Source organism: Pseudochaenichthys georgianus, chromosome 18 (genome assembly GCF_902827115.2).
Source record: "Pseudochaenichthys georgianus chromosome 18, fPseGeo1.2, whole genome shotgun sequence".
Taxonomy (NCBI): Eukaryota; Metazoa; Chordata; class Actinopteri; order Perciformes; family Channichthyidae; genus Pseudochaenichthys; species Pseudochaenichthys georgianus.
The window spans coordinates 16,067,147-16,089,843 of NC_047520.1; the positions used below are offsets into that span (position 1 = coordinate 16,067,147).

The 22,697-nt window shown below is 41.8% G+C and overlaps 2 protein-coding genes and 1 long non-coding RNA gene across 3 annotated transcripts in view; all 3 read right to left on the minus strand.

The window, feature by feature from the left end:
- The window catches only part of spag17 (sperm associated antigen 17), a 67,941-nt gene that overhangs the window by 13,037 nt on the left and 32,207 nt on the right, over positions 1-22,697 (minus strand). The window contains exons 16-23 of the mRNA XM_034106600.2: positions 20,514-20,624; positions 20,263-20,417; positions 19,950-20,059; positions 19,796-19,866; positions 5,361-5,612; positions 5,128-5,242; positions 4,818-4,946; positions 4,333-4,446 (exon numbers count right to left, since the gene is read on the minus strand). Coding sequence (XP_033962491.1) covers positions 4,333-4,446; positions 4,818-4,946; positions 5,128-5,242; positions 5,361-5,612; positions 19,796-19,866; positions 19,950-20,059; positions 20,263-20,417; positions 20,514-20,624 — 1,057 coding nt within the window. The remainder of the gene's footprint in view (positions 1-4,332; positions 4,447-4,817; positions 4,947-5,127; positions 5,243-5,360; positions 5,613-19,795; positions 19,867-19,949; positions 20,060-20,262; positions 20,418-20,513; positions 20,625-22,697) is intronic.
- Positions 8,906-12,322, minus strand: LOC139435768 (sperm-associated antigen 17-like). The gene is made up of 7 exons (XM_071206617.1): positions 12,289-12,322; positions 11,897-11,973; positions 11,696-11,797; positions 11,408-11,558; positions 11,085-11,297; positions 10,955-10,992; positions 8,906-8,963 (listed from the first exon to the last, which is right to left on the minus strand). Exons 1-7 carry the CDS (start codon positions 12,320-12,322, stop codon positions 8,919-8,921), a joined length of 660 nt encoding a protein of 219 aa, XP_071062718.1. The 3' UTR covers positions 8,906-8,918.
- On the minus strand, positions 18,131-19,014 carry LOC139435730 (uncharacterized). The gene is made up of 3 exons (XR_011644938.1): positions 18,906-19,014; positions 18,597-18,725; positions 18,131-18,225 (listed from the first exon to the last, which is right to left on the minus strand). It is a non-coding gene; the product is annotated as an uncharacterized lncRNA (long non-coding RNA).

The following is a 22,697-nucleotide window of genomic DNA, read 5'->3' on the forward strand; positions in this document are numbered from 1 at the left end:
GATCCAGCTAGAGGAGTCCAAGGTTGTTGTGGTGAGGTACTGCCGTGACAAGTATTCTGCCTCTCAGCTGAGTGAAAAGGTTCTTCGGATGGAGACAGGATTGCCAGATAGAGACACATTCAGTGCTGTGTGTGAGTATGTTGCTCGTTTTGAGGGTTCCATTACATACCCAGAAGGTTGGTTCCCCAAAGCACTGAGTCTTGAAGACCAAGTTTTCATGACCCTCATGAAACTGCGTCATAATTACACACACCTTCATCTGGCTGCACTCTTTCACTGCGGTGAATGCACTCAGAAATGTGATTGTAACATTTATAGAGGTTCTCCACAAATGACTTTTTAAGGACATAATGAGTACTGTTCCCAGCCGGGGGGAAAATAAAACCAGCTTGCCTTCTTCATTTCGGCACATCCAAAACTGCAGAATGATAGTGGATTGTACGGACATCAACATTGCTATCCCCAAGCAAATGGATATCCAGAAAGAGACCTACTCTGCTTACCGCGGCATGCACTCCTTCAAACTACTGCTGGGGGTAGCACCAAATGCTGTGATCACATACTGCAGCGAACTATACCCAGCATCAACAAGTGACAAAGAGATAGTACGGGATTCTGGTGTTCTTCAGCATTTCAAACCTGGAGATCTAATGTTGGCTGACAAGGGATTCTTAATCCAGAACATTCTTCCTGAAGGAGTCACTGTCAACATTCCCCCATTCCTCTGTCATGGCCAGCTGACACACAGCGAAGCACAGGCTACAAAGCTTATCGCACAAAATAGGATTCACGTCGAGAGAGCAAATGCTCGTTTGAAAGAATTTAGGATCCTAAAGTTCATTCCATCTCACCTGAGGCCCTTCGCAGATAAACTGGTGCAGGTATGTTGCGCACTAGTGAACTTCCAATGTCCTCTCATAAAAGAGGTGGCAGAAAAATAGTGTCTTTTCACATGTCTTTTCACTTTTTACTTATTGTAAGTCGCTTTGGATAAAAGCGTCAGCTAAATGCAATGTAATGTAATGTAAACACATATGTTTCATACACATCTTCTCAACTCTGTAAGCCCCCCTCCCCCTCTCTCAATCAACTTCCTCTTGACTATCTTTTCTGTTTATTTTACTATATTTATTTGTTTGCCTGTCCTTGTTTGTCTACCCTCCCTCATACTGTAAAGCGTCTTTGAGTTGTAGAAAAGCACTATATAAATAAAATGTATTATTATTATACTTTGTTTTACATTTTGAGTTCATCATTAAACTCAAACTATGTCTTTTCACTGGGTGCATTTTATTTCTTTTATTTAGGTTCTGTTTAATACACAATTTGACTCAGATGTGCTGATAATATCTGCAAATATAAATCTTTAAACTGTCTTCTTACCTTGAAAAGTCTGGCCTCTCAGGTAGGCTCATGTTTGTTTTCTGTCTTTCTTTATCAAAAACGTTACTCCAAAGAATGGTTTGTTGTTTGGGATTCAGAGGCAGGCTTGAATCAAGAAACCACATCGTTTTCTGCATGGACTGCCTTTTTTTATTAAGAAATATTATTTTGTAAATATGTTATTCTCTGTAGTCAGAAACCTAACACTTTAACAACCACAACATTGCAAAAGCGAGTAAATGTAAATCAAAAACGATTCACAATTTCTTAAAAGTACTATATTTGAAAATGATAGATTTATGATCTTTTTCATCGAACATACGAACGACTCAAACAAGGATCGCAGCAGCTACAAGAAAGATCTTCATCCTGAAGCTGAGTTTTCTCTAAAAACATTATTTAATTTTAACAGCAGTGCTCTCTGAACTCAGAACAAGTAAATTAATATGCCTTTTTGTTTTTCTGTCTTTTTCAGAAAATAACCACAACAGTGACAAAGGTGATTATTTCGGCAGTGCCAGCTTTGGAAGCATGTGGGCCTTGAAAAAGTCCTCAAGAGCCAACAGGTTAGGCTGCCAATTGTAATCTCGGGCTATCGGAATGATGACACTGTCTTTCGTAGTCCAGACCACAAAGTAGAAAGTCTCTCTTGCAGTGAGGTGAAGCTGACCTTGCACTTGGTGCCAGTAAGGATGTTCCTCACGCAGGCTGAATGTTTCTCCTTCCTTACTGACACAGAAGCCCTTGATTTGCAATGCTTCACTAATACCTCATTCACACCAGCGGTGTTTCAGGGCCGGTTCGGAGCTGGAGCTTGAAAAGCACCAGGTTTTCCTGTTCACACCGCAGCGGAGCAGCCTCTTAGCTCCGGAATCCCGTTCGTTTCAAGCACCAACAAATTGTCCGGCTAGAGCAAAAGCACTGCATACGTCACGCTTACGTTGAGGCGGGGGCAGGGGCGCAACAACAAAAAGCTCGCGTTTTATCCAGTTTGTACACAACGATGGAGAAACTTAACATGCAGCAGTGGTCCACTGAAGAGACCAGCTACCTGCTGGGAATCTGGTCTTCCGAAGAGGTACAGAGGAAGCTGGAGCACAATCGGCCATTGTTGTTGTTGTCGGTGTCAGCTGTGAGGGGTTTCCGCGCGGTTTGGCTTTATGAAGCAGGCACGCAAACGGTTACGTCATGATGCAAACGATGACGCAATTACGCAGCAACAGTCGGACTCTGGGCGGTGTGAAAAGAGCCAGAGCTAAACCGAAGAACCGGTTCTGAACCTGAAAAGCTCTAGCACGGAGTTGCGTTGGTGTGAATGAGGTATAATTGTCATTTCCCTGGCTCCGCAGGGACACTTTACCTCCAGCACAGCGGAAGACCCTACCGTCCACACCATCTGGAGATGCCCCCAACAATCCTGATTGGGAGAGCCACAAACCTGACTCATGGACCTGCATCTGGGTTGCATTCATTCATAGTCCCCCACTGTACAGACAAAACACCACCAAGGGCCTGTTGTTGCCCTAGCACCTTGGCAATAAGGGAAGCAGTCACACGCTTTGACCTCAGGACAGCTCCAACGTTGCTGGCAGTCAACCTTCCTTTCCTGAACAAATGCCAGTTTGGGTTGGTTCGCTGACCAGTGTAGCCACCTGAATTGCCCTCTGTTGCTCCTCAGACAATGCCATGCTTGCCACAACTGCCTCAGGTCCCTGTTGCCCAACAGATTTGATAATTTCAGGAACAGTAAGTGTTTCCAAGCTGTAGTGTTCCTCTTCTGGCTCGGGGGAGAGAAGCCAAGACATTCCTGAGAACCTGCCCCCGAGTCTGTCCCTCAGCCAGTCACGGTCTTCGGAGGTGGGCTCTCTTGTCAGCGGGTTGAATGACTTATTGGTTGGAGGAAATAGCTCCTCCACTGAATGCGTACGTTTAGCTGCCTTTGGCTTCTTCCACTGACAGGGGGTGTCAGTGCAGCTGAAACTGTGGATGCCAAAGATGGCTAATGCAGCTGCATGACTGCATTTCCATTCTCCACCTGGGCATTCACATTTTGTGGAGAGAATTCCCTCTTCTCCTGTAGATACCTGTGGTGGTGGGATTGTTTTATTATTTAAAATATATTTACATTTGTAATGCCTTCCCAATTATCCCTTTAATTGTTTATAGCCTATACTGTATGTTTATTTCATGGATATTTCAGTGTTTTCTGGTGTGTAATATTTGTAATAAAGATCTCATGTGACACATAAAATGGATTTGATGATGGGAATTAATGTCACTAATGTGAATAAATTAACTCTAGGTTAACGGTACTCTTGCTATCACTACTCACCGACACTATAAACCTTGTCCCTCATGCTAGCCCTGGCAACACCGGTAAGCACACCTTCATCTCGGCTGCACTGTGTGTGTGTCCTGACTTGTAGTGGTTCTCTCCTCTATCTACAGTACACTCTTCTTGTCATCTTTGTAAAACGATATCAGACTGGTAATTGACACAGCCATGACTTCTAGTTAAATTCGGTTTCTAAAATGAAACGCTTTGTTCAAATATGCAAACGCAGCGTGACGTTGAAGTCGTGCGACCCTGCTGTTCTCGCTTGTAGTTCGTTTATAGCATAACGTTAGCATTTTGCTTCTGGTGACTAGATTTATGATTAGAAAATTATAAAAGTAGGATAGACATGTGGAGATTATCCGGCTGAACAAAACGTGATCGCTCTCTTAAATGTGTGTCAACCACAGACCTTGTTTCGAGCTATTTTCCAAAATCCTATGGAGAAATCTCATTGCTTTTTGACGAAGGAACCGGAAGAAGTTTACTTCCGGGTTTTAGGACGCGTCACTGCGGTTCTCTATAACAGGAATATTCAAAGCACTGAGAGGGACCATATTCAAATTATTTTCAATTTTAAGTAAAGCTTGAAATATTAAAATACAAATGAATACCTCTATATTCTCCTGTTGGACCGTAGAAACTGTATGAGAGATGAATTCCATTGTCTAAGACAGCTGAGAGGGAGCCCTGTGTCACTCTTTTCACAGGCTGTACAGGCTCTGACACTGAAAAGGACAAACACACAGGCACACAAAGAGGGACGTTCATCAGCACGTACGTTTCATCATTACAATGTACTGAAAGTACTTGAGTGTTGATTTAGCAGCACAATTGTCTACTGTTCATGGTTTATTCAGGACAAACATGTTCAGTTTAGGATGATGTGTTTTCCAACTGAGACTTTTTAAATATATTTTTTTGTTTTTTAAAAAAAGTTGCAGGAAATAGAGATATTTGAGTAAATCACCTCAAATGTGTACTCAAATACAGTACTTCAGTAAATGTACTTTGTTAGATTACACCTTACACCACTGGATCAAAATAATTTTAAATGTCCAAACAGGCCTACTGTCTGGAGTAGGAATACCATCTGTACCTTTTCCGCCATTGGTTTCTTTGTCTTGGGGCTGAGGGAGAGGTTTCACTAGATCAAAAACAACTTGGTTGATGTGTGTGCAGAAATAATGTCCATCCTTCTTCACAGCCAGTTTCATTAGGATGGAACCTGGAGTGAAAACAGAATAAAACGCATGTGGACAATGCACCTATCCAGCAAGGAATAGCTGAGTAGCACTTTGCTTTTCACAAACCCCCCCCCCCTAACAATGTCAAGATTTTTTAAATTACGCAGCACTGCAAAGTAATGTTGTTGGAGCTTCCTCTACAATCTCGACTTTTGTAAATACCTTCAACATAGCTGATATTCTCCACGCTGATGTGTCCTCCATCTGAAGGGAAAAGGTTCTGGAGACGACCTGCAACACGGATCAACTTTCCATCCATGTTATAGCCTGTGAAATCCTACACAATCACACTCAAACACGTTACTCAATCTATTTTGTAACATCTCTCTGTAATGAGATGTGCACGCTGGCCACTATATATGTTTTGCTAAATGGTTTACTGAGTGTGCCCTCACTTTGAAAGGCTCTGCTGACGTATGCAGTTCTTTGTTTTCCTCCCAAGGGGGCGCTGTGGTGTTATTGGACTCTATGTTAGTTCTGGCTGAGCTTCCTGCTCTGCTCTTCTTAGCAGTGGGCAAAGTTTTACTTTTCTTGTTGTCAGTCGACATAGCCTCCTCTTTTTGCTGTTGGCCTTTCGGTGCATTCTCCTTCTTTGATTTCTTGTTCATTTCTTCCTCCTTCAGCTGCTCCTGCTCTATCTTCCAGGCCTGTATCATAACACACATTTTAATATACAAAGAATGCAGTTATTTCCATACCATTGCTGACCTTTTCAGCTGGGATCAGCTCCAGCCATCCACGTCCCTCTTAGGATACGCAGTTAAACAAAATAGATGGAGGAATACATTTAGTGGTTTGTTTAAAAAATGCTTGGGTATGAGATTCTGTAACTATCTGATGATAAAAATCTCCCCAGATTTAGATCTTAATTTTAAATCTAATGTGGGATATTGCACCACATCTCCCAGAATGATTCATCAATTATTTTTAAATCAAGCAGGCTGGACGACTGTTAAGCTATCCTATTTTGTCTTTCTAAAAAAGTTACAACCTTGATAAAAAAAAAGACAGTACAGAGCCGACTGTTATAGTGAATGTGTTTCTGTATACCAACTTTTAGAGAGCCTGTTCGGATGACCGGGTCCAGTGTGTCCTCCCTCTCAGCAGAATCTGGCGACTTTTCATCTGGTCCAGGAAGAAAACCATCAGTATATTAGTATGGTGGTAATGCATAGTTACCAAAGCTTTATGTTGACAAGCTTCGGTACCTCTCAGATCCTGAGCAGGTCTGACATTTCTGAGTTGCATTGTCTCTCTCTTTAATTCTTCCTCTTTTGTCCAATCGGAAATGCTTTCTGCCACATGCTCCAGGTACTTCCTATCAGAAGGTAACAATGATATTTAAATATATACAACACTCCACATATGATCAATTTTCTAAATGTTGTTCCTGTATAATCTAATGTCGCTGATTAAGGGAATTTATTTGTGTTCTTCCTCATGTAAAAAATAAATAAAAATAATTATGAATATTCCAATAACAACCAAACACTGTGTGAAAATGTGACCTTGCATTCTGACCTGAACTTGACATCAGTGTGAAGGGCTACATCCCAGAACTCCTTGCACTGACGATAAGGGCTCATTGGATTGTGACAGAAAATGTACAGGATGTTGTTATGACTTCCTCTGAAGGTGTCCAAGCAGCAGTAATCCTCTGAGGCTAACTGCAGTACCTACACATTTAGAAAAAATGAATATGAAGGGTTTCAATCCAATAATTAGGGTTTTTAGCTGAAATATGAATGTCATGGTACTATTGAAGTGTTCACCTGTTGGAAGATGGAAGCACTGTGGTGTTCAGCATAGTGCCAGTCCTTCAGAGACCTCAGTCTACAACTCTGAATATCACATAAATCCAGCTGGCAACAGACCCTTCTAATCTTCTTGGGATGGATCAGGCAAAAAATCAGAACAATAGTCACTTTTTTGTATTATAACATTTAAAAAAGAGAAGACTTGGATTTGCTTACAACAAAATGTTATGGTCATTGTTTATAAAGAAAACAAGAATTAAGGAGCCGGGAGTGGGGGGTAATATTCAGCAAAAATTATTCCCAAGATAAAAGTCGTACATTTTCAATTAATAAGTATCAACTTTATGATTAAATACTTTGTTATTTTTCAAAAAGTCACACATTTACGAGAAAATTAATTCTGTCCAGCCATCCATTTTCCACCGCTTATACGGAGTCGGGATGCGGGGGAAGCAGTTCCAGCAGAGAGCCCTAAACGTCCCTTTCCCTGGCCACATTAACCAACTGACTGGGGGTTTCCAAGGCGCTCCCAGACTAGCATGGAGATATAATCCCTCCACCTGGTCCTGGGTCTGACCCTCAGTCTCTTCCCAGCTGGAAGTGCCTGGAACACCTCCCTAGGGAAATGGCCAAGTGGCATCCATATTAGGTGCCTAAATTACCTCTACTGGCTCCTTTCTACACGAGGGAGCAGCAACTGTACTCTGAGTCGCTCCAGGATGACTGAAGTTCTCCCTTTATCACTAAGGCGGATGCTAGCCACCCTCCGGAGAAAACCCATTTTGACTGCTAGTATTTGCGATCTCGTTATTTTGGTCATGACCCATCTTTCATGTACATAGGTGAGGATTGGTACAGAGAGCGTTGCCTTCTGGCTCAGTGCTCTCTTAGTCACCATGTTACAGACCAGAGCCATATAATAGAAGAGTTACGACATCTCCGTTCACTCCAATGGACCAGTTTTTTTACAGCAATGGCGGATCGTGGAGCCTCTCAATAGTTCCCCGGAAGTTATCTGCGGCTAGCAGTCTATGGTTGCAGCATAATAGACCGTTCATGATGGACTTTTGAAGGTAAGAAGACATTTAAAGATTTATATTGCGGATATTATCAGAACATCTGAATCAAATTAACTACACATGTGTATTAAAGGATGTTAGTGGATTATCCCTTCAATCAGTATATTTAACGTTTACAGATAACAGATTAGCCTAGAATGCCGGATAAAGTTAGCAACACACGTTAACCACGAACAGCCTATTAATCCGTTCTCCTAATGTTATTTCCTCCAACGTTGTGGAATTAGAGAAAAGGGGCTTCTTAACGTGCTTTTATCCGGGGTGGAGGGAGTTACATATTAGTTAAATATAACATTGGGGCGTGTGATTGTAGTGGGTGGAGGTGGTGAAATGAGGATATCCATTTTAGAGTTCAAGCTAGTATATTATAGTTAACGTTACACAATAATAAGGAAGAGAGCTATTTGTGTGATACATCGCTATTGATATGGATTTAGAGTGCATATTTGAGACTTCTAAACAGTAAACAAAAACATAATTTATGAGTGAGTGTTTTTAGCAGTCATATTATGTCTTTGTGATTCTGTTGATTATTACCTGTCTGTATTATGTTGCAGCTCAGCTGATTTTGGATTGATGGCAAAGGGAGAGGGACATAAGTGAGAGTGAAAACACATGGTAAGTTTCAAATAGGTCAGCAATTTCCCATCCTTTGTTGTTTTATCTAACCCTTTCTCCTGTCTCCCTCTTTCAGCACAAGAACCCCAGGGGGATTCCTGAAGACCTGCAATGAGACCCTCACCCTGCACCTGAGTCTCAACTCCCAGAGCTTTGCAAGCCTCTCCCTGTTCCTTATTTTGATTAAACAGACGTTAAGCTTCCCAATGGTGTGGTCTTCGTTTTGTGAAAAATATGATTACCTCACATATGATGTTGCTGTTGTTGTCTTTTGTGATAGTTAAATTGCTCCTGCTGACTTGAGCCAGACATTCTTTCCTCCTCTCTGTGTCAGTGGGGAAACCTTACATTTGTACTCCTTTCTCTGAGCGCTTGGAGCATCCCCAGGCAGCACAGCAAACCATGGGGGAGACTATATGCCAGGACAACACGGAGGAAAAGGCACAGACAAACTGCATGACATGCTATTCAATGTTTATTGAATTCCATTTATTTACTGTCAGTTGACAATCATTGATAGGCACCTGCCGGTCTCCTGTCCTTTCTGAAAGTCATAAAGAAGACATTACTCATTTAGATTACTTATGTCCTCAATTACCAGGGGATTACTGAAACCACCATGAATTAAAGAAATTGTAGAAATGAATCTAATCTGAATTTTGAAACCTTCCTTCCCTCCCTCTAAATATATCAAACATTAGGAAGTGATGCTCCTGACTACCATTCAAGTTTAAGAAGATAATATTTGTTTTAAACTATTCAAAGCAATAAACAACAGCAACAGGCTCTTTAATCAAGGCAACGTTAGCCTAACATGTATATGTTAACAGGTAAGATAGCTGTTCACACTATGTATATTTTCTGCTATTTTATTTCTATTTGAGATGTTTACATTTTCGATTGTTTAATTCTAGTCTTTTAACTGTCTTATGTGCAATGCCTTGTCTTTTGCTGCTGCAAAGCAAACATTTCCCAAATTGGTATCAATAAAGTACTTCTTATTTTATCTTAATCCTCAAATATTAGCAAATTTAACTTTTTCAAATATTGATGTAACTACATACACATCGATATGTTGTAGAAATATTGCAAATCAAAACCTTTATTCACTACTTATTACCAAAAATCGTAGTTCTATCTCCGGTAATCATGCATTCAAATGTCCCACCACGAACTTCCGGGGAACTATTGAGTGTCCCTGAAACACGTGACGATCAAGCATTTTGGTCCTCCGCTGTCGTAACTCTTCTCTCTATACGGCGCTGGTACAGACCATCCAATGAGTTCAATGACTGCTGAAGGTTACAGACCGATGACGCCAACAGAACCACGTCATCTGCAAAAAGGCAGAGATGCAATCCCTAGCCCAACAAACTGCAGGCCCTCTCCTTCATGACTACAACTTGAGACCCTGTCCATGAATATCACAAGCAGGATTGGTGACGAAGCATATCTCTGGTGAGGGCCAACCTTCACTGGAAACAAGTCCAACAAAATCCACAAAAAACACGTAGACGAGATAGGCATACTCCCAGGCTTTTTTTAGGAGTAAAAAGCTGGTCCATACTTCCACGACCAGGACGGAATCTTCATTGTTCCTCCTCAATCTGAGGTCCGTCAATCGACCATCCTTTCCAGAACCTTAGGGTTAACTTTCCAAGGGAGACCGAGAAGTGTGATGCCTCTATAGTTGGTACACACCCTCTGATCCCCTAATTTGAACAGGGGAACCACCACCCCGGTCGTCCACTCCTTTGGTACTGCCCCCGACTTCAGCGCAATGCTGAGACTTGTCAACCATGACAGTCCCTCAACACCCAGAGCCTTCAAGCATTTCTAGATGGGTCTCCTCCACCCAGAGCCTTTGCCAGTGTGGAGTTGTTTAACTACCTCAGTGACCTCCTCCAGAGAGATTGATGTTGATCGCCCATCATCCTCTGGCTCTGCCTCTACTATAGAGGGCAGGTTGGTTCAAGAGATCCCGAAGTTTTTTTCCAACATAACACCCTAACTGTAGACTCAGCTCCCTCTCCTGTCATTAGTCTACTGCCTCCGCAACATTAAAACCTGGATGTCTACTAACCTTCTCCAACAGCAGTTTGTGGCCCCCAAAGCACTACTCCGGGAGGTTGGAGATCTCCTTCTAGTTGTTGATGAATGCACCAACCATCCTTCCCCTGAATCCCACACCATTGGTGTTATTCTGAGACCAATTTGCCTTGGGAGACCCTACCAGGAACAGTATGTTTCTGACAACACAGCCCCCAGGGGCACACACACCTCTCCACTAAGATAAGGTGATGGTTCCCGGAGAATTCTGTGTTGTTTTGTAATTCTTACTGCACAAAAGCTTTAACCTCACCAAATAACTCTATTGTGATACAGGAGAGCATAGTATCATTTGATTAGATCAATCAATGCAGGCATAATTCCTATTTTTCACATGATTTCTTCAATGAATATTACCCCCCTCTCCAAGCTCCCAATTTATTTATTTTATTTTAAACTTACAGTACAGAACATATAGAAAAATACCTCTGTGTTACCAGGATTTTCCGTGAGAAAGGTGAAACCTAAAGTTAAAATTTTGAATGAGATATAGCGTGTTTCAGAGTCTTGAATACAGTTGTAAGCTAAAATCACATCATCACAGTAATTGAAATACCTTTAGTCCGTAGGGTATTAATCTGCTGTTTAGAGTAGGATAGTGGGTTGTCCCAGGGGATTGATGTAGTTATCTGTTCCTGTGCTGGTCTCAGTGTTCCCAGTTGTCCAGGTGGCCTAAGTAGTACACCTTTACTGTCCAATCTGGTCAGTGGCATACTCTCAAACACACTCCGATGAACCAAACGCTCCACCTCCAGCCATGAAACAACATCTGTGGGATATCATAACATGTTAATATCCCTTTGAAGCAGTCAATATCTTTTTTCAGAAGAAACAAAGACTGACAAACAGATTATAATAATTCCTTAAACTGTTTCTGACCATCTGTGCAGTAATGTTGTAGCTGCTGTTTGATGGCCATCCAGGAGGAGTTGCTGTTTCTCTGCTGAGCAACAGAGTGGATCAGCTGCCACACTGGAGAATGCAGCATCATTGATATCTCCACCTCTGCTGGATCGAAACCCTGAACCACCTAAGAGCCACATATAAACACATGAATACAAATACATTCAGAATAGCAACAAGATTACTCAAACTATCCAGTCTGCTTTGAACAAAAATTGCTTTTTCCACATGAACTAATAAAATAATAATCAAGAATCTACTTGCATTGATATGCGTCAAACGCAGTGCCCTCTCATCATGGTGTCTGATAACCAGAGGATGCGCAAACTTCTGCTTTTCCTCTTCTCCAAACTTCTCCTCTAGCCTCTGGCACAAAAGAGATTAAAGCAGAGACAAATTAAGGAATAATTCATTTATGTGAAGAGTGTGTCAAAGCATGCTGGAGTCCCAGAGCTATGGCCGCACCCTCTGCCAGCCGTTCACGAAACAAAGCTTCCCAAAACCTTTCAGCGATTCATGCCGGATATGTACAGCGTAGGGCACTGAAGAAAGATATGTCATATTTATTATCCTACACAAACATTATATTCAGGGGTGCACATAACTGTTTTGCCCTGGTTCTCAAAGGAGCACCTGGAGATGTTGCTTGGTGCACATCCTTAAAATGAAATAAACCGTAACTTTTGAGGGGGTCTTGACTTTATTTGCCAGACACACAGCACTGAACACACATGCAGAGGTGAACACAGAACACACATGCAGAGGTGAACACAGAACACACATGCAGAGGTGAACAACATTAAGACAACATTAGCACGACCAGTAATCCTACAAGCGGTCATCACTTCCCTCCTGACTGTTCTCCTCACTGTCTTCCTCTCTGTCAGACATGGTAGCTGATGATGTAGGCCTACTACTTTCTCTCTGGTTGAGTCTGCAATTAGCTGCTTGCATCCACAAGTCAACAGCTGGGTTTGGGTCGAAAGTCTCTGTTGTCATCTTAGACAACTGGATGTAATCAAATAAGTATGTGAACATAACCAATAACCTACCATAGCCAATAACAAATGAATGTAACTTATTTTATTTGTGTTGTTCATTCATATCTTATTTTACCTTAATATTTATTTATTTATGCATTTTTTTTTATCTCTCCAGTTTTAAAGGATATTTTTGGTTACTGTCCTATAGTATACATTGGAATGATTTAAAACCTGTTTATCCCAATAATTATAAAGGAGTGCCTTGGAAATATGTGTTTACATAAATTGTGACCAAACCGATTGAACTTAGACTGAGTTATTTACCTCACTGAGCTGTAGTTATCAGTCTGAATGGAGAGGACTCTTCCTCCACATTATTGTAGAAACATCTTCTTCTTATATCCGTTAGAGCAGCTAGCACCAGATTCTAATAACAACAGCGCCGGTACCGGGCGGTGCGCCCTTCTCTCTCTCCCTCACTTGCATTTTGGCTGTGAGCTGCGGGTGCCAGATAAGCCACATTCCCCCATTTTCATCACATACAGTGCCCATCGTACAGGGCAAATGAAACGTGTAACCGGGGTGAAAAGGGTGTTACATTTACTTAATTATGAATATTGTTACATCAAGGCCGAAAATTAGGATGAGCGCCAACGGTCAAAAATGTTTTTTTCCCTCCCAGAACTGCCAGCGCAGCGCCTCCACAGATATGGCGCCCTAGGCGAATATCTAGCCAGTGCTACGGGCCGGCCCTGAGTTCATATGCAACTCGCAAATATCTCTCTCTCTTCTCTCTCTCTCCCTCTCTCAATGTTGGTACGCAAATGCGCCTTTTTTCAAATGACCCGGTGCTCTTTTTTTGGCGGAGGTGCGCACGCGCACCTGCGCACGCGCACCAGTTATGTGCAGCCCTGATTATATTGCAGTTTTGGTGTCGTCAACTCCGTTATCTAATATGTAAAAAGACTGCGAAAATGCATCTATGATTATTTGTAGTATTTTTGATCTTTCCAATCGAGACGAGAGATCTCTCTCTCCCCGTCTGTGTGCGAGGGGGCGGGGCAGTTTGCACACATGCGGCTGCTACATGCAACACACACACACACACACACTACTCCTGCTTTGTTTGGACCAGCGGGAGATTCGGGTACACAACCTGTAAGTATTCATTGTTGTTTGTGTATTTATGATGTTTAAAACAAACAAGCTATCTACCACTGATAGCCGTTTAAACGTTTTTTCGGACTACGTTGGGATCGCGGAGAAATGCTCTCCGCAGACCCCATGCTCACAGCGTTATAAACCTTTTTTCTTACTCAATATCAAGCCACACTTATTGTTTTTACTTCGGCTGTGAGTGTTTGTGTGTGCTCAGGATGAATTTCGCTAGCTGTATCACCAAGCCTGTCTGCTCCTACAGCAGCTCGCAGCAGTGTGTGTGTGTGTGTGTCTGTGTGTGTGCGAGCAGCAACGAGCCTGTCAGCTTCTCGACCAATCAGAGCACACTGGGTTCCATACCCAGCGCTAGAACAAATCTAAAGGGAGGGCATATGATTTTCCTGGGAGGGCACACAAAACCGTCATGGCAGAATATATATCAAACAGCAAGGCCAACAGCATTGCGTAAAGAAGCACACTTATCGCAAATACATACACAAATAAAGGGAAACATAGAAACCACTTTTGAAACATTGTGTGCGTGGCAGCACACACACTGGTAAATCACGAGCAAGGCACACTGGTTAAGGATGGCAGCTTCCTCATCGCTGCACTCGGAGAGAAATAGTGGACGAGACGATGAACTGTTTAGCCCGCCTTGGGCATGGTTTATTTTCCTATGCACTGCAGGTGCATCCTTTCACTCAGCCGAGCTAACTTAGAACATTATTTTGGCCAACTCTGCATCTTTGTGCAGCGTATACTCAAACATCGATAGGAAGAGCCCACTGCCTGACTCGGACATGCTGTGGAGTGAATCGTGGTCACCTCTGAGAGGGAGTTGGTTGACAGCTAAAAAAGCTATAATATCAACGACAGCTGACACGTAATAAAGGTTACGTGGCCAGGTGATTTGTGTGCACCAAAGTTCTAATTTCCTTATTGTTTCCTCGCGTATCTGTCTCTCTCTCCACAAACACTCACATGAAATGTGTTCTTTTGATGCGGCATGTCTTAGCAGTCCTTTATCAGTCTGTAATGCGTGTTTCCAGTCGCAAACACCTTTGACAGTGAAAGCTGCATCAGATGAAGACGTATTTACTTTAAATTGTCTACAAACAAAAGGCTGCGTCTGCTTTTTAACGAATATTCAAGCCATGGTCTGTTGTGTGCTTCTTTCCTGAAACAATCTCCCTGGATAACGATCAAGTTTCACCTGGTTGGTTTATTAACCCCAAGATCATCTGGGGCTGTTGGTCTTTGAGCGGTTGCTGGCCCAATAGTACCTGTTGATGTGCTGCAAGGTAGCGTCTGTAGTGGAGGCACCGGCACGGAGGAGGAGGATGCTGGCGGGTGTGGTTCAGGGTGTGGCAACGCAGCTGGTGATGGTAGGGGCACAAGGAGCTGTGCCTCAGAGGACAGCGTTGGTGGCGGCCGCCTTGATGAGTCAAGGCTTGGGCTCGCTAACTCAGCCCCGGGGTTTTGCCGAGGTCAAGCTTATGACATTAAGGCGTGCTGCTGCAACGGCAGGTGCAGGGTCGCCAGCAGCACCATCGGCTGCAGTTCTTTCATCGCTATTTTGTTTTAATAAATCCTTAGACCTTTTAAGCCAATTTCTGATGTCCATTTGTAATTCAAACAGAAATGGGAGTCTACAGAATGCACAATAAACAATAAACAAATCCAGAATAGGCGGCAGAGTGTGACGCTGTGATTGGTCTAAATGTGGACGAATCACAAATCACAACAAAGACATGAATTAATTTGACCTAGCCTGCAATTTTTTTTTATAGTTACTATCTGACATCACATACATCGTAGCATAAACAGTTCACAGTTTATTTATAATTAAAAAAATTAAAAAATATTTTTTAAATGTTATAAATAATAAAAAAACAAGTTTATTGGGGGAGGGTCAATATCGATACCGGGGGGAAAAACGCGTCATCTGAGGAAACAGTGTCTGAGGGCAATCTTAATATTTAATAAACTATGAATGTTTTATATCCATGTAACGGGAAGAAACTCATCTAACTGATCTTTTTTTTTTAAACCCACAATGCTAACGCTGAGCCTCTGAATTAGCAACGAGCGAAAAATGCTAACAGATTACTGCACAGAAACTCACTCATAAAACCCTTATTATTTATCTTTTCTGCACATCCAACCCATCAATTCGCATCGTGAGATGACACAGAATCGATGGGAACATACATTATAATAACAAGAACAGACATCAAAACATGTGCGCTAGGTAGCTAAAACCCGGCAACATGGCCTACCTTGGTCGTTGTCTGGTCAAAACTGGTCTTCAATGGCATTAAAACGATAACAATTCTGCTGAAGTTAATCCGTAGGTTAATTTTGAAATGATTTCTGATCATCCATAAGCAATAAACCCTGCTTTTCCGTTTCCAAATGTCAGAGCGAGAGATCGCTTCACTCTCATGCAAAACTACATGCGCAAAGCCCCCACCTTTTTGTGTTAATGTTGGTGTCTATGTGAAAACTCCCCTTCAATTCTATTGGCTCCAACGGTCAGAAAGAGGTGTCAATCACCAAAATCGACCAATGGGTTCCAGAGAAACGGTAAAAACGCTCATTTCCACCCAAATCACCCCAGAGGTGGAGTTATTTTAAAAGGTCAAATGTCACTTGTTTTGCATCAATCTCGATACAGGGTACTTATTATATGTTGTACTTTGGATTCCTAAAGCTTTTAGTCTACCTTACCATCATCCAAGGTTAGTTTTCACTATAAGTAAAAAATAATTCTTGGACGGACACTATAATTTACAGCTTTTTACTATGTTCAATCTGAATTTTCTTTAAAATAAAAACATCTATATTGATTCTGACTTTTCTACATCCAACTCACAGGTTTATCATTCCTTTGAGAAAAAAGATTATTAATTTAACCCTTTTAGAAGGAGAGATATGGTCATTTGTTCTGGACATTTCTTTTTCGAGCCTGAAACCTGAAAAACAGGCTTGGTGCTTAACAGGTTAAAGTTGGAATGAAGTTTCTAAGTGAAAGTATGAAGGAACAGTTGGCAGTTGAAGTCGCATGAAGATTTGTTGAAGTCTGAAGAGTTTCTCCATTGACTTCAATGGTTAAAAATGTGATGAATTATGGGATGTATCTCTGGAATTATGAAAGTTATGAATGATAAAAGTAATAGCCATAGATTCCCGACCGAGCTGAAACGTTTTGATGTTTGAACGGAGTTTCTGCGATGTTCAATGCGGGAGGAGAAGGCCGGCAAAATAACGGGCGGAATAACAAGAATTAAACTGCGGTCACAGACGTGCACGCAGTTGTGGGCGGGCCTTAGCGTCCGTGCGCCTGTCGGGGAGGTTTGCCGGTCGTCCCGGCGTCAAGCATCCTCCGAAATGAGCCGTTTGTAATTTCTATGATTTTGGCGTCCCAAACTCCCAGGGTCCTCCGGCAGCGACCCGGAAACGGATGTCGGCGCGCCTTCTCGAAGGACAACACATTTCTCTAAAGGCTCGTCGAGGATCGATTATTGAGGAGGCTGTCTGGAGGAGCCGTAACCGAGGATCACTGATTTAGAGGAGAGAGGAGTCTCCCTGAGGAGCTATAACCGAGGGTACACTGATGTATCCTCCGGAGTTTGAGTTCAGGCAACAGTGATGTTTAAAAGAGGCGTGACGCATGGCTCTGAGAAACGATATGTGACTACCACACACACACACACACTAGGGGGCGCTAGTGAGCAGTTTTTTTTGAAAGATTACATTTGTCTTTTACATTCGCGAAAAGGTCGTGGGCTGTGACATGTGTCCCAAGTTTTGCGTCCGAAGCTCATTTTATGCTATCGCAATGTAAACAATTGTTATAGGCCACGCCCACATTCTGCATTTGTTTCGACACTTTAAACGTCAGTTCATAGTCACCCCCAGAGTATGTCTAAAAAAAGATTGTTTTATTTCGTCCATCCGTTCTTGATTTGTAAATTGGTGATGTTTTTGGCGCCCCCTATTGTCCAAAATGAAAATGCTTTGGTGTGCTTATTCCCCAACACAGACTGAACGTATCCACCAAAATCTGTGACTGGTAATTGACACAGCCATGACTTCTAGTTAAATTCGGTTTCTAAAATGAAACGCTTTGTTCAAATATGCAAACGCAGCGTGACGTTGAAGTCGTGCGACCCTGCTGTTCTCGCTTGTAGTTCGTTTATAGCATAACGTTAGCATTTTGCTTCTGGTGACTAGATTTATGATTAGAAAATTATAAAAGTAGGATAGACATGTGGAGATTATCCGGCTGAACAAAACGTGATCGCTCTCTTAAATGTGTGTCAACCACAGACCTTGTTTCGAGCTATTTTCCAAAATCCTATGGAGAAATCTCATTGCTTTTTGACGAAGGAACCGGAAGAAGTTTACTTCCGGGTTTTAGGACGCGTCACTGCGGTTCTCTATAACAGGAATATTCAAAGCACTGAGAGGGACCATATTCAAATTATTTTCAATTTTAAGTAAAGCTTGAAATATTAAAATACAAATGAATACCTCTATATTCTCCTGTTGGACCGTAGAAACTGTATGAGAGATGAATTCCATTGTCTAAGACAGCTGAGAGGGAGCCCTGTGTCACTCTTTTCACAGGCTGTACAGGCTCTGACACTGAAAAGGACAAACACACAGGCACACAAAGAGGGACGTTCATCAGCACGTACGTTTCATCATTACAATGTACTGAAAGTACTTGAGTGTTGATTTAGCAGCACAATTGTCTACTGTTCATGGTTTATTCAGGACAAACATGTTCAGTTTAGGATGATGTGTTTTCCAACTGAGACTTTTTAAATATATTTTTTTGTTTTTTAAAAAAAGTTGCAGGAAATAGAGATATTTGAGTAAATCACCTCAAATGTGTACTCAAATACAGTACTTCAGTAAATGTACTTTGTTAGATTACACCTTACACCACTGGATCAAAATAATTTTAAATGTCCAAACAGGCCTACTGTCTGGAGTAGGAATACCATCTGTACCTTTTCCGCCATTGGTTTCTTTGTCTTGGGGCTGAGGGAGAGGTTTCACTAGATCAAAAACAACTTGGTTGATGTGTGTGCAGAAATAATGTCCATCCTTCTTCACAGCCAGTTTCATTAGGATGGAACCTGGAGTGAAAACAGAATAAAACGCATGTGGACAATGCACCTATCCAGCAAGGAATAGCTGAGTAGCACTTTGCTTTTCACAAACCCCCCCCCCTAACAATGTCAAGATTTTTTAAATTACGCAGCACTGCAAAGTAATGTTGTTGGAGCTTCCTCTACAATCTCGACTTTTGTAAATACCTTCAACATAGCTGATATTCTCCACGCTGATGTGTCCTCCATCTGAAGGGAAAAGGTTCTGGAGACGACCTGCAACACGGATCAACTTTCCATCCATGTTATAGCCTGTGAAATCCTACACAATCACACTCAAACACGTTACTCAATCTATTTTGTAACATCTCTCTGTAATGAGATGTGCACGCTGGCCACTATATATGTTTTGCTAAATGGTTTACTGAGTGTGCCCTCATTTGAAAGGCTCTGCTGACGTATGCAGTTCTTTGTTTTCCTCCCAAGGGGGCGCTGTGGTGTTATTGGACTCTATGTTAGTTCTGGCTGAGCTTCCTGCTCTGCTCTTCTTAGCAGTGGGCAAAGTTTTACTTTTCTTGTTGTCAGTCGACATAGCCTCCTCTTTTTGCTGTTGGCCTTTCGGTGCATTCTCCTTCTTTGATTTCTTGTTCATTTCTTCTCCTTCAGCTGCTCCTGCTCTATCTTCCAGGCCTGTATCATAACACACATTTTAATATACAAAGAATGCAGTTATTTCCATACCATTGCTGACCTTTTCAGCTGGGATCAGCTCCAGCCATCCACGTCCCTCTTAGGATACGCAGTTAAACAAAATAGATGGAGGAATACATTTAGTGGTTTGTTTAAAAAATGCTTGGGTATGAGATTCTGTAACTATCTGATGATAAAAATCTCCCCAGATTTAGATCTTAATTTTAAATCTAATGTGGGATATTGCACCACATCTCCCAGAATGATTCATCAATTATTTTTAAATCAAGCAGGCTGGACGACTGTTAAGCTATCCTATTTTGTCTTTCTAAAAAAGTTACAACCTTGATAAAAAAAAAGACAGTACAGAGCCGACTGTTATAGTGAATGTGTTTCTGTATACCAACTTTTAGAGAGCCTGTTCGGATGACCGGGTCCAGTGTGTCCTCCCTCTCAGCAGAATCTGGCGACTTTTCATCTGGTCCAGGAAGAAAACCATCAGTATATTAGTATGGTGGTAATGCATAGTTACCAAAGCTTTATGTTGACAAGCTTCGGTACCTCTCAGATCCTGAGCAGGTCTGACATTTCTGAGTTGCATTGTCTCTCTCTTTAATTCTTCCTCTTTTGTCCAATCGGAAATGCTTTCTGCCACATGCTCCAGGTACTTCCTATCAGAAGGTAACAATGATATTTAAATATATACAACACTCCACATATGATCAATTTTCTAAATGTTGTTCCTGTATAATCTAATGTCGCTGATTAAGGGAATTTATTTGTGTTCTTCCTCATGTAAAAAATAAATAAAAATAATTATGAATATTCCAATAACAACCAAACACTGTGTGAAAATGTGACCTTGCATTCTGACCTGAACTTGACATCAGTGTGAAGGGCTACATCCCAGAACTCCTTGCACTGACGATAAGGGCTCATTGGATTGTGACAGAAAATGTACAGGATGTTGTTATGACTTCCTCTGAAGGTGTCCAAGCAGCAGTAATCCTCTGAGGCTAACTGCAGTACCTACACATTTAGAAAAAATGAATATGAAGGGTTTCAATCCAATAATTAGGGTTTTTAGCTGAAATATGAATGTCATGGTACTATTGAAGTGTTCACCTGTTGGAAGATGGAAGCACTGTGGTGTTCAGCATAGTGCCAGTCCTTCAGAGACCTCAGTCTACAACTCTGAATATCACATAAATCCAGCTGGCAACAGACCCTTCTAATCTTCTTGGGATGGATCAGGCAAAAAATCAGAACAATAGTCACTTTTTTGTATTATAACATTTAAAAAAGAGAAGACTTGGATTTGCTTACAACAAAATGTTATGGTCATTGTTTATAAAGAAAACAAGAATTAAGGAGCCGGGAGTGGGGGTAATATTCAGCAAAAATTATTCCCAAGATAAAAGTCGTACATTTTCAATTAATAAGTATCAACTTTATGATTAAATACTTTGTTATTTTTCAAAAAGTCACACATTTACGAGAAAATTAATTCTGTCCAGCCATCCATTTTCCACCGCTTATACGGAGTCGGGATGCGGGGGAAGCAGTTCCAGCAGAGAGCCCTAAACGTCCCTTTCCCTGGCCACATTAACCAACTGACTGGGGGTTTCCAAGGCGCTCCCAGACTAGCATGGAGATATAATCCCTCCACCTGGTCCTGGGTCTGACCCTCAGTCTCTTCCCAGCTGGAAGTGCCTGGAACACCTCCCTAGGGAAATGGCCAAGTGGCATCCATATTAGGTGCCTAAATTACCTCTACTGGCTCCTTTCTACACGAGGGAGCAGCAACTGTACTCTGAGTCGCTCCAGGATGACTGAAGTTCTCCCTTTATCACTAAGGCGGATGCTAGCCACCTCCGGAGAAAACCCATTTTGACTGCTAGTATTTGCGATCTCGTTATTTTGGTCATGACCCATCTTTCATGTACATAGGTGAGGATTGGTACAGAGAGCGTTGCCTTCTGGCTCAGTGCTCTCTTAGTCACCATGTTACAGACCAGAGCCATATAATAGAAGAGTTACGACATCTCCGTTCACTCCAATGGACCAGTTTTTTTACAGCAATGGCGGATCGTGGAGCCTCTCAATAGTTCCCCGGAAGTTATCTGCGGCTAGCAGTCTATGGTTGCAGCATAATAGACCGTTCATGATGGACTTTTGAAGGTAAGAAGACATTTAAAGATTTATATTGCGGATATTATCAGAACATCTGAATCAAATTAACTACACATGTGTATTAAAGGATGTTAGTGGATTATCCCTTCAATCAGTATATTTAACGTTTACAGATAACAGATTAGACTAGGATACCGGATAAAGTTAGCAACACACGTTGACCACGAACAGCCTATTAATCCGTTCTCTTAATGTTATTTCCTCCAACGTTGTGGAATTAGAGAAAAGGGGCTAAACGTGCTTTTATCCGGGGTGGAGGGAGTTACATATTAGTTAAATATAACATTGGGGCGTGTGATTGTAGTGGGTGGAGTGAAATGAGGATATCCATCTTGGATCTCCATCTTGGAGTTCAAGCTAGTATAATATAGTTGACGTTACACAATAATAAGGAAGAGAGCTATTTTTGTGATCCATCGCTATTGATATGGATTTAGAGTGGATATTTGAGACTTCTAAACAGTAAACAAAAACATAATTTATGGTGAGTGTTTTTAGCAGTCATATTATGTCTTTGTGATTCTGTTGATTATTACCTGTCTGTATTATGTTGCAGCTCAGCTGATTTTGGATTGATGGCAAAGGGAGAGGGACTTAAGTGAGAGTGAAAACACATGGTAGTTTCAAATAGGTCAGCAATTTCCCATCCTTTGTTGTTTTATCTAACCCTTTCTCCTGTCTCCCTCTTTCAGCACAAGAACCCCAGGGGGATTCCTGAAGACCTGCAATGAGACCCTCACCCTGCACCTGAGTCTCAACTCCCAGAGCTTTGCAAGCCTCTCCCTGTTCCTTATTTTGATTAAACAGACGTTAAGCTTCCCAATGGTGTGGTCTTCGTTTTGTGAAAAATATGATTACCTCACATATGATGTTGCTGTTGTTGTCTTTTGTGATAGTTAAATTGCTCCTGCTGACTTGAGCCAGACATTCTTTCCTCCTCTCTGTGTCAGTGGGGAAACCTTACATTTGTACTCCTTTCTCTGAGCGCTTGGAGCATCCCCAGGCAGCACAGCAAACCATGGGGGAGACTATATGCCAGGACAACACGGAGGAAAAGGCACAGACAAACTGCATGACATGCTATTCAATGTTTATTGAATTCCATTTATTTACTGT

What these genes read in the sequence shown, in the direction of transcription:
- LOC139435768 (XM_071206617.1), bottom strand. Translation starts at nt 12,322, where the DNA reads ATGTCTGACAGAGAGGAAGACAGTGAGGAGAACA. An exon ending in TGCGTTTGACGCATATCAAT is followed by an intron (nt 11,559 to 11,695) that starts GCAAGTAGATTC and finishes TGTGGCTCTTAG; the next exon opens with GTGGTTCAGGGTTTCGATCC. An exon ending in ACAACATTACTGCACAGATG is followed by an intron (nt 11,298 to 11,407) that starts GTCAGAAACAGT and finishes GATATCCCACAG; the next exon opens with ATGTTGTTTCATGGCTGGAG.